Genomic DNA, 14868 nt, shown 5'->3' with positions numbered 1-14868 from the left:
CGCGGAAATAGGGGGCGACACGGTCGCGACGCGCATGCGGTGACGTGCTCTTTTTTTCAGGCGCGTTGGCGCCGCATCGAGATGAGAAAATCTCAACTTTTCAGAAAGCCGCAAGCGCACCGCAGGTCATGTGACAGGAACCAACCTGCCAATATAGACAAGCTCAATGAAGATGGAGACACAGATGATCACAGCATAACTAAATCTAGTAGCAAGGTATTTTCAGTGCATATAATCCACATATCCTTTGTTTATACCTCCTCGTCTCAACGGCTATCGTGGCCCATGGTTGCTTAGCGACGACAGATGCCAGGAGAGCACAAAGTCCAGACACTTTGGAAAAAAAGGAGAACGCAGTGCAGCTCGCGGTTTTAGACTCGAAATGTGAATCGGGCCTTAGAAGGGAGCTGCCCATGTAGACATTCCAGTCATAAGGAATAGTTTGTTAAGATAGGACATTATTTGGCCGAGATACAACTATATGAAAATCTGGAATCTGAGGGTGCAAAAGTCAAAATATTGAGAAAATCACCTTTAAAGTTGTCCATCAGAGGCGCTGTAGCTAAGGCCGTTGCTAAGGTTTGTTTTAACGCTCTCTATGGGCTTTCCACTGTAATGACGTCCTAGAGAATAGATGAACCCGAAAGCTGAAATTCTAAGCTTTACATAGATACCAACTTTAGTGGGTAATTCTCAAAGTGCGGGCAGCAGCGAGCGATGTTTGTAGGCGTGTTTCCGGCCACTTTGGTTAGCGATTTTGTAAATAAAGTTTTGATATATTTTCAGTAGGAAATTTACAAAATATCTTCATGGAACATGATCTTTACTTAATATCCTAATGATATTTGGCATAAAAGAAAAAAGTTGACCCATACAATGAATTGTTGGCTATTGCTTCAAATATACGCGTGCGACTTATGACTGCTATTGTTGTCCAGGGTCCCATATTAGAGAGGAGCCTACTGTATAAACGTACACATGAAGTATTCATCTCTTTGGTGTAAGCTGTGCCCACATCAACTACTGTTACACAGTGCCAGTTCTGTCCCTGTGTGCTCCGCTATTCATTGTTTAAAGACAACATTGCTCTAGGAACAGGCTCCATTTCTCTGCAGCGCTTTGTGAATTCAGCCTTTGAACTGATATCAAAGGACTCGTGGCTTATGTTCAGGACAAAAAGGGTTTCAAACCCATAAATGATGCCTCATTGCCGCTGGTGTTGTCGAGGCTTCGGCGTTTTCAAATTTCTCTTCTCTGACAATAACATCTTACTGATCTCTCTCTCTCCCTTTCGCCGTGCGCGTATCTCTCGGCTTTCTCCGCGAGCCTCTTCTGATGTCCGACCACGGCTTGGACGCTAAGATCAGAGCTCTAACGCCAAGGGCTGTGAGCCTGACGAGTGTTTCTCACGCTTGTTAAAAGACACAAAGCTCTAAATTGGACATCTGGATGTGCTCGCTTTCATTCGCCGTGTGTTTTAAGAAGACCGGTCTCTCGGAAACTGTGGGAAATAAAAAGTCCAGATGCTCCGAGCCATTTTTGAGCTGTCAAATTATGTTTTTCTCTCCTATACATGAAGGTTGGTTTGCATCCGTTTGGTGCTCACATCACAGGCCGTGATTCTTGGCAGCGTAGCCCGGAATGCTCCCATAGGGCTCTGCTGACTCAGTGACTTCCGTATCTCCGCTCCTCCTAGCCGGAGGCCATCTCTGTCTGCGCGTTCACACCCGCTGCGCCTTCTGAGGGTAAAGGAGAGTTCATATCAGAGTACGTTACGGGAACGGCATTATTATTTAGCAGGCCAGACGGAGGTGGAAGTACAGTAGATCAAGGACAGAATAAAAGGATTTGTAACATGTGGGTTACATCATGATTCCTGATGTTCCTGTAGCTCAATAGGCAAAGCGCTACACATTAGCAGCTCAAAAGGTCCTGGGTTCGACTTCCAAGGAACACACAAACGGATACAAGGTATACTTTGTAATATGCTGAATGTCACTTTCGATAAAAGCATTTGCCAAATGCATAAATGTAAATGACATGACCGTAATAAGTAAATAAAATGAAAATGTTTACTCACCCTCATGTCTTCACAAACCTGAATGAAATTCTTTCATCTGCAGAACACAAAAGAAGATATTTTGAAGAAGCAAACATTGAACCCCATTGACAAAACCACAGAGGCATTTCACCAAATATCTTCTTTTGTGTTCCACAGAAAGAAGTTTGTAATCACATGAGGGTCAATAATTGATAACAGAATTTTTATATTTGGGTGAACTATCCATTAAAACTTGACATGGAGACACGAGGAGACACAAAAAATGGAAACAAAAATAAGAACAAAGTATATATAGTTCATACAACTCACGTCTGTGTTCCAAATCCTCCCTGTGCAAAACTCTTAAATTGCAGTTCGCGATCACGTTCAAGGTTACAAAGCCGAACGTTGGCGTGTCTCACCAGGTTTTACATCACTGATGCCAAAAACACCTCTTGCGTGAGCTCTAACCAAAGATAAGTCACGTTTGTGGGAGATATTTGACAGTTGCAGTTATGGGGAAGATATAGATATAGAGATATATTAGATATAGCCCCGGTTTCACAGACAAGGCTTAAGACTATTCTCAGACTAAAATTAATTTTGACCCGTCTTAACTGAAAATAACTTGCCCGGACATATCTTAAAATATGTCAGTGCCATGGTTTTGTCTCAAGATGCACATCAGTAATGGTTTCTTATAAGGCATTTGAATAAACGTGACTTAAATAGCCTAAATTAACTAAGGCATAGTCCTGGCTTAGGCTAAGCCTTGTCTATGAAACCGGGCCTTAGAGTGAGTTACGTTCATTTTCATTACAGTAGCGTACATATCAGATCAGCAGACTCACGAGACACCTCAACATAAGACAAATGTGCTTATTCTGAAATCTAAATGCAGATAAATACAGGCTGTATATGTTCTTTAAGTCATAAAGCTTTATTTCTAAACATTTACACATGTGCCATTTCAACAATGTGCAATGCACACTCGCCTTCTGTACATTGATTTCTATACATCGCTGCCCAAAATAAACATAAACATTGGAAAAAACATCAGAAGTAACAATTAATTTAAACACACATGTGAACTAAAAACGTATTGCGCGCCTAATAACCTGAAAAACGGGTTATTTAAGATCGTCATTTTGACTAAGTCAATGGCGCTCTCTGTCAGTTGGGCATACCAAGATGGCGGCGCAATCGCTTCCGGTGGGTTCACCTCCTGCCGTTGGTTTAGTGTTCTAGGCTCAATCCAGTCATTTATGTAAATCAGTGATCACAACCTAAATTGAAGTCTTACACATTCCGTGTTATTTATATATTGTTTTTATTCTTTTGTTAATATTCTTTTAAACTGCTCTATGTGTGTTCAATTGAAAAACTGACATTAGTAGAAAATGATCATTATTATTGACTTTTTTCTCTCCTCTCTGCTTGAGGAGCGGTGAAAACAAATAAACAGTGGAATGAAATGACAGCCGGGAGATTTAGGTGACCGATATGATTTGGCATTTAATCCAGTCTGCCCGTGGTCTCTCAAAACTTAAGCTCTGTCCATGCGGCTTAGTTTCTCCTCCTTTTCTCTGTCTCACGGGATGATGTTCGGGGCACAAGCCTGAAGCTTCAGACGGTCGTTTCTGATGGCTGTCTGGTTAATAGAAAGCTTAGCTCGGAGTGCATCTTTGACAAACCTTGACAGAGTAAAGCTCCTGGTCCTGTTGTGTTTACATAGAGATTACATTACATTTACATTACTGCATTTGGCAGATGCTTTTATCCAAAGCGACTTACATTGCATTGCATTATACATTTGTTTCTGACTATATGCAATCCCCTGGGATCGATCCCATGACCTTGGCATTGCTAGTGCCACGATCTAACCACTGAGCCACAGAAAAGCTGGCTGTGTTATCGACTAGGACATAAAGTAAATGAAAGAAAGGACAACTGATATATGAAACACACGGGTAAACATCTCGGAGGTCTTTTGCCCTGAACAGTCTGTCATTTATTAGAGATAGATATATCTCCACCAGGGTTAGTATAATTTACTAAAACGTATATAATCTAACCATTAATACATTTCTGTTGATTAAAATTAAGGCCTGAATATTTTATGAAAGTATAACGTAAGTTAAACAAAAAAAAGAAATGTTGCCTTAACAATAAGTTGAGGCACATAATTACTAAAAGTAAACTAATTTCGTTATCGAAACTAAAACAAAAAATGTAAAAAATTATAAAACAGTAAAATTAAATAAACAAAAAAACAATAACTGAGCGCTACGCTGTTCAATTTAGTGATTGCCTGTGGTAGTTAATACACCCGTGTATCAGTGTATAAATGTTTGTTAAAGACATGTTTGCCACGCATTGACTTTCAAGGGCATTTATTAACTACATTCAGTCATATTTATCTAACAAAATATCTTTTAAAACATTTTATAAAACTGATGCTTCGGACTCTGAATTCTGAATGAAAACTCAACGTCGTACACAAAAGTGTTTCTGCACTTACAGAAAATGTTGATGCAATCACTTTTTTTACATTTTAATGTGGCTGGGTCTGTTTTCAGAGCAGATTTAAGTTTCTTCCAACAAAAAAATCACTTCACATTAGCACCACATCTATCAACACTTTTACCTGTGAGACAGTGAATGCAGATCTCAGGGCAGCTACAGGTCATGCAGCATCTGCGAAGGTACACTGCAGACGGGCCTGGAGAAAAAATAATACATCGACATGAATTCACTACAGCCACAACATTTTAAAGCAGCAATCTGTAACTTCTGCCTCTATATCGCCATCTCTGATTGAAACATAACATTTCATGTTCCTAGAAGAAAATTATTATTCATCAGAAGTAGCGCTTTCATAGTTCTGGAGATGCAGTTCTCAGTTGTCTTTCATTGACGTTAGTCTCAGATGTTGTAAAATTGCTTAGGTGAAAAAATACACATCAGATAATCGTTAAAATCCACGAAGAGGTGTAAAATGAATGTAGATTGTAGAGGTAACATAATCTGGATTTGAGTAAATTTCATGAGAAATGTTTGAGTTCATATTGACATTTTTAATAATATTGATTTACGAATGCAGACTTGGCAAATCTGATCTCATTGTTGAGATCTCTTTCCAGATTCTAAAAGGGAGACTTCTGGGATTCCCAAAGCAGTTTTTTGTGATAATCCTCGAAAAACGTATTTAATCTTCAGTACCTTGTTGTTGCTGAGTATCACCACGTACGGCTACTTTACAGTGATTGCCCTCCTAAGGAATATAACCAGCCAATTGTTTACTGATTCTTTAAATCAAAAACCTGCACAACAACACGTAAACATCGATCACAGTGACTGTCTGATACAAGGCATCATTTTCAGACTGTCACTCAAACAATGAGAAGGAAAATATGAGAAGTTGACCGAACGCCTTCAGATGAGTCAGCATCTCAGAGGCTAAATGAACAGCCTTATGGGGGCTTGGCTGTGATTCAGGTGTGCTCAGGTGTTATAGCCTTTGCCCCGGGCTCAGCGCTGTCGTCTGTCAGCACTCGGCTGGAATGATCAAACTGAGTGTCTTAACCGCAGGACTCTCTGCGGCGGTGCGATCGGGTTCACCGACTTCTGAGTCTCCCTCTGTTTAATTAATGAACCCTTTCTTCATTATTTATTTAGCAGAGTCCCGTACACACTTGTTGTTAATTTAATTCATTCGCTCTATAAATCTTTGTTTTCTCTCAGTCTTTTATATAAATCACCGCATTCTCTTTTCGGTTAAACTTTACTTCTTGCTGCAGTCTTGGCTTGCATGCACTTCTAAACAATAACTGAATTTCACAGTTTCTTGTTACGATTTGCTGCACGTTTTTAATACCAGCTGAACATTTTGTTTTTAAGATTGCTGCTGTTCGCACTGTGTGACAATCCAGAAGAGATCTTGAAAAAAACAAGGAACACTTTGCAACAACAACGGTCAGACTGTGAGATATACAACTTACAACGTAGGTCACGTTTGACCTTGAAATTGAAGTGCATGACGCTAAAAAATCCTTTGTTCTAATCTTTCCGATGTTATACCTTGAAATGAAAAAACATGTTTTATAACATTACTGACTCTGAGAATGTACACTTTTCCTATTAGCTTTAGATTTTTAACTGCAAACACAGATTTTCATATTTGTAAATGATGCAGACATACCCCAGTTCGGACCCCTAAATTTAACTATTAATACATTTCTATTACTATTGATAGATTTCTTTGAATTAAAATCAAATAAAATATCAGGGGAAATATTTTCTTTTTAAAGTTTAAGTTGAGGGACTAAAACAAATTACTAAAAATAATAATAATAAATAATATTTAATATAATAAAATGACAAAATCTCATTACAAAAATGCAAAAAAATAACTAATGATTATGAAAAGTACATTACAAATAATAATACATTAAAAAAGTATTGTATTGTAAAAAACAGTAGACCTACAGTACCTTCTAATGAAAATGCTGTGTTGTTTCAACTCATTGTTTGGGTACAAAATGAACAAAACCAACACCTGGGTTATAAAGAAACTTATGCTGGGTTGTTTTTAGCCAACCGTGTGTTGAAACAATGCACCAATTTGGATTAAAACAACCCAGCATAGGTTCAAAGTCGAACCAAGCAATCTAAACAAAATGTAATGTTGCATTCTAGACACCTCGGATTTAGGATATTTCCCACCTCAATCCGGAAATCATTTCTGGAACGGAAAACATTTAATGTAGCAAAATCTAAGTAACAATGTTTTAAGTATGTTATAAATCCAGACGTTATTTCTGGGTTTGAGGTTGGAAATATTCCAAATCCGAGGTGTATGCATAGAAAGCAGCATAGGACCAAATAATTAATTTTGAACTGTGGCCAAATCCTAAGAGCAGTATTCATCTTTACCACCTATTTCCAGTGTAAACACATCTTAGACTCAAAGGTTGATGTCATATTAGTTTTCGGGCTCTTTATTAGCCCATAAATCTCTGACCCTTCCTTAAAGGGCAGAAAAGGATATATATAATTATCCTGCAGTAATATGTCTGCAGCGTGGTGAATTACGCACACCTTTATCCTCTAAAGCCATTGCAAATTCCCACTCGGTAAATTACGGGTTACCTGGTGCGCGCAGGTTTACGGCAGCGCTCTCCTCAGAGACGAAACAACGCATTACGCGTTTAATAATGATATGCAGGTGGGATGCGAAACAAGAAGTGCTATGACATCAATCTAAAAAAGTGCACAATCCAAGCATTCGTTTAACCTATTAGGGCTTCAGCGCATGAGACGAGATACAGTTACCATGGATACGTACGCGCGCACCTGCGCCGCCGACGCAATTAAAACATCACCACCTCCGAATCTAGCGTGAAGTAATAAAAAGAGTCCGGATTAAGGACGTTCTTCCAGATGAGCTCCGCGTCTCGTACCCCAGTTCACAGTTGTGGCTGCTTATCAGTTAATCATGTTTACGGACAGTCCTGACAACTAATAACTTTCCCTGGGAATTTCGTCTCCCGCTTCTTAATGGGCAGAGGCAGCTCGACGAGCCATATGCTCGCTGATTATTGAAGGTGATGAGAGCGGGGAACGCTCGAGCTCGACGCCGGGCAACACTCAGGGACGCTGTCAGGCACAGGCTCCGTGTTATCGGGGGCCGACACGCGGGTCAGGGCTCCAAACGCGAGGCTTGACACATTCTAATGAAGCGCTCCCTCATCTAGCATGCGGCTCGAAAGCGATCGGCAGAACATCCCGGACGCTAAAGAACTGAGGGAGCAGTCATATCCCATTATGTCAGCGCGCAATAAGCGTTGACCCTCACCGTCACGCGGACGACCCACGGCGTGACAGCTTGTCTGCATACCGGCACAGGTGGAGAAGGAGGGAGGGAGGGAGGGGAGGTTGATGGGTTTTGACTTTTAAGCAGCATCTTGCGGATGTAAATTAAAGAGGAAATGCTGCGTAACCTTGACAAAGTCGCGTCTCCCGTGCCAGCAACTTCGGTCTGTGGAATTAGCGAAGACAATGGGTGTCAGTGAGAAGGCATAATTCAATTAATCTGACGTTGGCTTATAGAATTATGTTACTTTTAATCTTTTTAGAATGGGACTTTGAAAGGCAGACAGTGGAGAGAAGTGACTAGTTTATATAGGCTAACCAATGTATAGTTTACCACATTTTTAAATAAATAAAAAATGGAGAAATAAAATATTTTTTCCCACAAGATTTTTTGTTGTACTACCCATAGAAGCTGCATAACAATTTTTTTAGATAAAATGACTTAATTACGTCCACTAGACTACCCACTAAATAAGACACGCCCCATCTTTACAAATCCCCGCCTCTCCAAAATGCGTTTACACAGAGCCATCTGGTGATCACTGATGCAGCATCTCAATGTCACATGAAAAAAAAAAAAACTTAAAATGACTTTGACCTTTTCTTGCAAATTTTCCCATTTTAATGTTTACACCTGTTCTTCATGTTTTGTCATCGCGTTGAGCATCGCTGACAAAGCTTTTAGAAGTCCCTATATGACCTTAGTGAAAAAAGCAAAATGTTAGCACCATATAGCCCCTGTGGGGTAGAAAAAAGGGCAAAGCATGCTGGGTAACTCATGTGATGGACAAACTATGTGATGTAGATCATAGGTTTTGGACAATTGGTTTCCATTCAGTTCATACATTCATTCTTTTTTTATGGAAAATTCCAAAATGTGGACAGTAATTCATTTTAAAAAGAATAAAAACGCACATTTTCATTAGCTGTATTAATACTGTTGCCGTGATTTTTATTTTAAATCACTAAAAATACATTTCCATTTTTTATTCAAGGTCTCAGAGATAGCATGCAAAAGTTAAATAAAATATCTTGCTTATTTCTAGAGACCCAACTCAACATTCTGCTGCATTTCAGAGTAAATTTTCCGGACAATTCTTGAAATCTGAGATAAATTTTGAACAAATCAGAAAACATCTCCGAGGACAAAACCAGCCTTCTGATTGGATCGATATTTTCAGTCTGGCCGACGCCTTCTCTGACTGGCCGGGTAATTTGCTCAGACCCACAAACACTAATTAAATGCATATCACCAAATGAACTCCTGCAGGCGGGTTGGTTTTCCTTGAACTTTGTTTAATCCAATCCTTTAATTGCTTAACAGGATCAATCATGGAGCCATAATTAGACTAACTGTCCAGATGTGTTTAAGTCATTCAGGTTATGGAGATTAGAAACACGAAATGGAGTCTGGCAGTCAGGGGCTGTGTGGGAATTCATCTCCTCCATCCTCAATCGTCTCCTTGAGATGCAGCATGAATGTTTTCCTCTCCTTGTCTTTTCCTGCCGAGAGATCAGTCTGCAAATGGACGGCTTGTGTTTTAATGAAATTGCTCGTTCTGAATTTGACACACGGCTCCGGCTGGACCGATCACAGTTAGACTGAATGACTGGGCTGAAAGCGCAGAAGTGATTCTGTAATTGACTGAAATTCAAGAGTAGATTTTCAGCTTTAACACCGCGTGCACCCCAGTACCAGAGTGAGATGTGTGTTTCAAAGGCGCGGAACAACTGAGAAGAGTTTGACACTTAGGTCAGCTCAATCTGTAGTGAAGTGACGGAGGTTTAGAAAGTGCTGACTTAACCTCTCTCAATACGGTAGAATCAATAACTTAGCTTTGATTTTAAAATCAATCACACTATACATATATAGACATAGAATACACATTTTAAATATTATCACCAAGCACCATCAATTTTAACAACAAATTTCGAATAGTTTGCTCAGTTCTGTGTTCAGCGTTTTGGTACATTTTGGAAAGGCAACATACAGTCTTTACTAATGTTAATACAGTTTTATGCATAAACATTTATTTATCGTTAAACAATCGTAACTTAGTACTGTGCAGACGCCTAAAAAAAATGATGATAGTTTCTTGCGTCTACAATTCGTCTGTTGTCACACTCCCTGTGCATACAAAAATCACTAGATTATTACATATGTTATCACTATGGAACTTCCTTCTATATATTTCTTTTTTGTATAAAGACATTTAAGCGATGTAAAATAAATAATAAGTGTGATATTGTAAAGACAACATTTTAAATGATTGGCTAAAATAAGAGTAATGTAGGATGAATAATTACTCACTATAAACATAATTTTGTTTCAAAAATCAAAAGTATTTGTGCTGTAGCAATTTTCATTACATCTTTACGAAGCGCGGTGAGTGAAATAAAGGGAAATGTAGTGAGAAAAACTTACGATAAAGATCAAAAATGAACAATTCTGGAAAGTATGAATGTAGCAAGAAGAAACAAAGCAAAAACTTTAAACGTCTACTGAACATTATTATCGTTTCAAGTGTTTGTCTTTTTATTTCTCTGAGATGTTCTGGGGACCCCCTGCTAAAGACTATTTTGCAAGAACACAGGTCCAGAAGCACTTCCTGTTTGTTTTTCAAACTATACAAAATACAACCGACTGAATTAGGATGTCAAAAAAACATCTTTAAGACTTATATGACTTATTATAAAGGCAAAATAAAAAAAGATTAAAAACTGAAACAGGACATGCATCTGGAACAGTGTCTTTAAAATGGTCTATACGCCTACAGGTTAAATGTACCATCAAGAATTTTTAAATAGGAAAATGATAACAACTTTAAATATTCTGTGTGCTTTTTTAAAACAATTTGCTGTATACAAATGACAGCAGATACTTTATAATCTACATCAGAAGCAACGGTCCGGTAGGAAATATTACGATTTTTTTCCCCTTCCTCATTCACCCACAGCATTGTAAACAATAAGCATAAAGTGCATAGAACATTACATGGCAAATATGTAATCCAAACTGATTTAAGCAAAGCAACTCAAATAAAACGTGCATACTAAAAGCCTAAATCTACGGCAGAGATTTTATAACCGTCACTTAAATGTATGACTTTTCAGCTGCTCGAATTTGTTTTCATGATTAGAACCGGCAGGTTAAATTTCACCACTCCACTCCGGCTCTATACGAACCGGTCTGAAGTGTCTCTTTGATTTCATTTGGCTGTGAAAAAGGCAGTTTGGTGCGAAAACGCATCAAGGGAGAAGACGTCAACAGCTTTTTCCATCGACACTTTCCCTGCAGGAGTACTCCGTCTGGCAGACTCGGATATCTTCTTCCTCTTTGGGCTTCCCCCGGCACCTTTTGGTGCGCCAGCCACCTCCAAATCTATTGTGAGCATTCTATAAAACCTGGCAAGTCCATCTTACTGTTCACCCTCGACGGGCATGAACGCTGCCAGACGAACGCTGGGTGGTAGCAGGTGGGGTTCAGCGCTGGCACACCGATAAGCACATTGACCTGGACACAACAGCTAGCGATCAATCCCGCAGCCAATGAACCACACGAGAGGTTCAGGCGTGCTGAGGCGTATCGAGGAGTTATTGGTTTGGCATCGGTACGAGGCAGGATGTGCGGAGGCCAACAAAACTGAAAATGCTTAAAAATACGATCTTATAGACGTACAGGATCGATGAGGTGGTGAACTCGTATTGTCCGTGATGCATCTTTGTTGTTGCATGACATCTGGAGCAGGAGAAATGCTGGTTTTCTAGAATGTGCAGATATACAGAACGTTTCAGAAAGTTGGCTTTTTCTCATGCATTTCTTTACTTTTCCTATCTGCATCACGGTTTCATCGGACGCACGCGGTTGGCCTTTCGGTTAAGTTCCCTTTCAGTCTGCGTTTGGTTATAATAGAACAGTTTATTTGATCTTTAATTCATATGAATATTTTATTGTATTTCAAACTACTCAACAGTTATCGATCTTTTTACGGCGGTCTACTGAAAGTTCAGTTTGGGCCACATGGCATTTGTTTATGGTGTTGCCGCTGAAACCGTCGAAATATCCTTCATATAATCTTTATTTCCTCGATTTTCAATGTTGTATCAGACTTTTGATTTTCGCTCTAGATATCCCTCAAAACTCCAGTTCTGGTCTTACGTACACACGGATATTTTGTGTTATGCTGTCAGCATCGGAGAGGCCAAATGCAAAGCTATAAAAATCCTGTGACTCAGTGTATTTATTTTCGCTTCCATAAATTGCCCGAACGGATCTCAAAAGGCTTAAGCGGTGCTAAATCTGAAGATATGACCGTCCCCGGTCCATGAGTCCAAAGCCCTGCTCATCTCCGTCTTAATTATGGCTTTGTGGAATGTTTGCTTTGTCTCGGTTCATGGTCCCACCACGTCTATGGCTTCGGGCTGGCCAAACGCAGCTAATATTTATTTCCAGTTATTGTTTTTGGACACTATAGAGCTTAGCTAAGCGAAATGAACCGATTCATTAGCTTCCATTGTAATGTACAGTAGTACCTGACACAAAGCTTTCATAGCAAGAAACGTTGTGAAAATGTTACTGATCGTCATCCTTTCATCATTAATAAAACTTCTTACATTGACCATTTTTAATGCTGTTATATGAATTCCTTTTCATTTCTTACATTCAAACTCGAATATTAATTCAAATTCACTTCAGACTCGATTCGCACTAGCTCACCTCCCTTTCATGAATTCGCAACTAATTCCCTTATTTTACTTTCCAGTGCCAGGTGATGCATCTACTACCTGGGTGACTTGATTCAAAGCTTCAAGCGAGGGGAGCGGTAGAGCACCAGGGTCAGCCCCTGACCTTTCCTCAACCCTCGACCGGCTTCACGCTCCAGCTCGTGAGCCCTGGATCTCTCTCACCTCTGGATCTTGACGCGGGAACAGCGCCGGAACGGACCGCCCAATGCTGAGGAGGAACTGTCTTCTGCTGGTCCTGTGCTTCTTCTTCGAGCAGAGCTCCTGCGCTCCATTCCAGAGCGGGCCGGGGCAGGAGTGGTCCCGCGGTTTGGCGGGGCCGTCGGCGGGGGGGAGGAATGGAGGTTCCAGGGGATTCCAGAGGGTCAAGAGAGGCTGGGTGTGGAACCAGTTCTTCGTGCTGGAGGAGTACATGGGCTCGGACCCTCAGTATGTGGGAAAGGTAAGGACCGTTTTGGACGGATATGAGAAGAATGATCCATTTCAATTACAATGCTGATATTAGAAGTACAAATACCAAGATGTACTGTGATGATCCACAAAATCGTCTTCAAACTGTTATACATTAAAAAAAACATAAATATTTAAAGAGTATCTACAATCCGTAAAAAAATCTGTTAAAATAGGGCACAATATACTGTATTAATATGAAGGAATTTTCAAAAGGAGTCGACTCTGAATCACGCGAACGAGTCGTCTGTCGTTCGAATTTCAGTTCCGTGTCAGATTTGCATCACTCTGTGTAATGCCCGCCTACGTTCCATTTGCGACACCGCGATGCTGTACGCAGTAGACCAATCACAGCAGACTAGACCATCTGACCAATCAGATCCGAGTAGGCTGACAGAAAAGAGGGGATTAGACGGATGAATCGCCGAACGAATCATTTGAGAGTCAGTCAAGAAGTGAGGTAATAATAACTGCCTATTATTAGAAAATGAATGTGTTTTTACCCCGTGAATGTATGTAAAATTCACGATACTCCATAAACCAAAGTGGGAACATATCAAAATATTTACTGTTTAAATACAAATAACGTATTTAGTTAAAAATGTAAATGAAAGTTAAAGGTTTCAGGTACATTCACCGTTTCCAGGAGAACAAATAAGTAAAATGAATAAACTGAATGCATTGTTATATTCGTTACTTGGGATGAAAGCAATTTCCAAAAATGCAGAAATTGAAATTTAATGTAACGGCTGTGAGGTTTTTTCTGAATCATCAGCATGGTGAGCAATTTCTTTCATTGGTTTAATAGCAATACTTTATGGTTTAATAGTATTTTAATAATAACATAGTATTAAAGTACCGTCACCGGTTAATCTTAAAAACAAGTTGAAAAAGAAAGATTATTATTATAATCATATTATTACAGAGTCCTTAGAATGACATGTCTCTTAATCATATCCACGTCCCATGTGAGCTTTTCTTAAGAGTAAAAAAGATTCTCTGGAGAGGCGCTTGTTCCAATAATTGATCTGCTCCCGTGCCAAAGGGTTCAGCCTGATTCACACATGCCACCGCTGATGAGAAATCTCTCTGACCCTCCTTCTAATCTCTTAATCCAAACCCAAACAAATTAACACATTCTGTCAAATATTACAAGGATTTGGAGAGTTCTGGTGATGCTAAGGACAAGCTAAAGGACATGACTAATCTCTCATTATATTTCCATTGCATTCATGTTTTAATCAGAAGTGTCTTGCACCTAGCAGCACGTCTGCCTCACTTAGGGCCTTAGGAGGAATAAGATCCAAAAAAACAACACATCAAGACATAAAAAGCTAACTTGCAACTGAACCTGACAGCCGGTTATCAGCAGCATTATTATTATCATGCTTTTTCAAATAGGCTTTCATCCACAGGCAAAAAGACACAAGTTTGGAGAGACATGAGTTCTGTCATCATTTATTCACGTCATACAAAACCTGTATATGACTCTTTCTTCTGTGGAACACAAAAGAAGATATTTTGAGAAATGTGTTAGTGGGTTTGTCCATACAATGGACGTCAATGTTTGGTTACCAACATTCTTCAAAATATCTTCTTCTGTGTTCTGCAGAAAAATGAAAATCATACAGTTTTGGAATGACATGCGGGCAAAGAAAATGATGGAAAACTTTTCATTTTGGGGCAAACCATCCCTTACAGTACCACATATACCAATATGTTTTGATTTGTATTTAAAAGACACTTGGGATAGGGACGAT

General features: G+C 39.5%; 1 protein-coding gene across 1 annotated transcript in view; it reads left to right on the top strand.

The window, feature by feature from the left end:
- Positions 1-14868, top strand: part of LOC130569435 (cadherin-12) — a 131373-nt gene that overhangs the window by 41769 nt on the left and 74736 nt on the right. Inside the window, exon 2 of the mRNA XM_057359087.1 lies at positions 12679-13100. Coding sequence (XP_057215070.1) covers positions 12867-13100 — 234 coding nt within the window. The 5' untranslated portion in view covers positions 12679-12866. The remainder of the gene's footprint in view (positions 1-12678; positions 13101-14868) is intronic.

The sequence above is a fragment of the Triplophysa rosa genome, linkage group LG18 (genome assembly GCF_024868665.1).
Source record: "Triplophysa rosa linkage group LG18, Trosa_1v2, whole genome shotgun sequence".
In the NCBI taxonomy this organism is placed as follows: Eukaryota; Metazoa; Chordata; class Actinopteri; order Cypriniformes; family Nemacheilidae; genus Triplophysa; species Triplophysa rosa.
The sequence above is the reverse complement of the archived record's forward strand: the minus strand, read 5'-3'. Positions and strand labels throughout refer to the sequence as shown.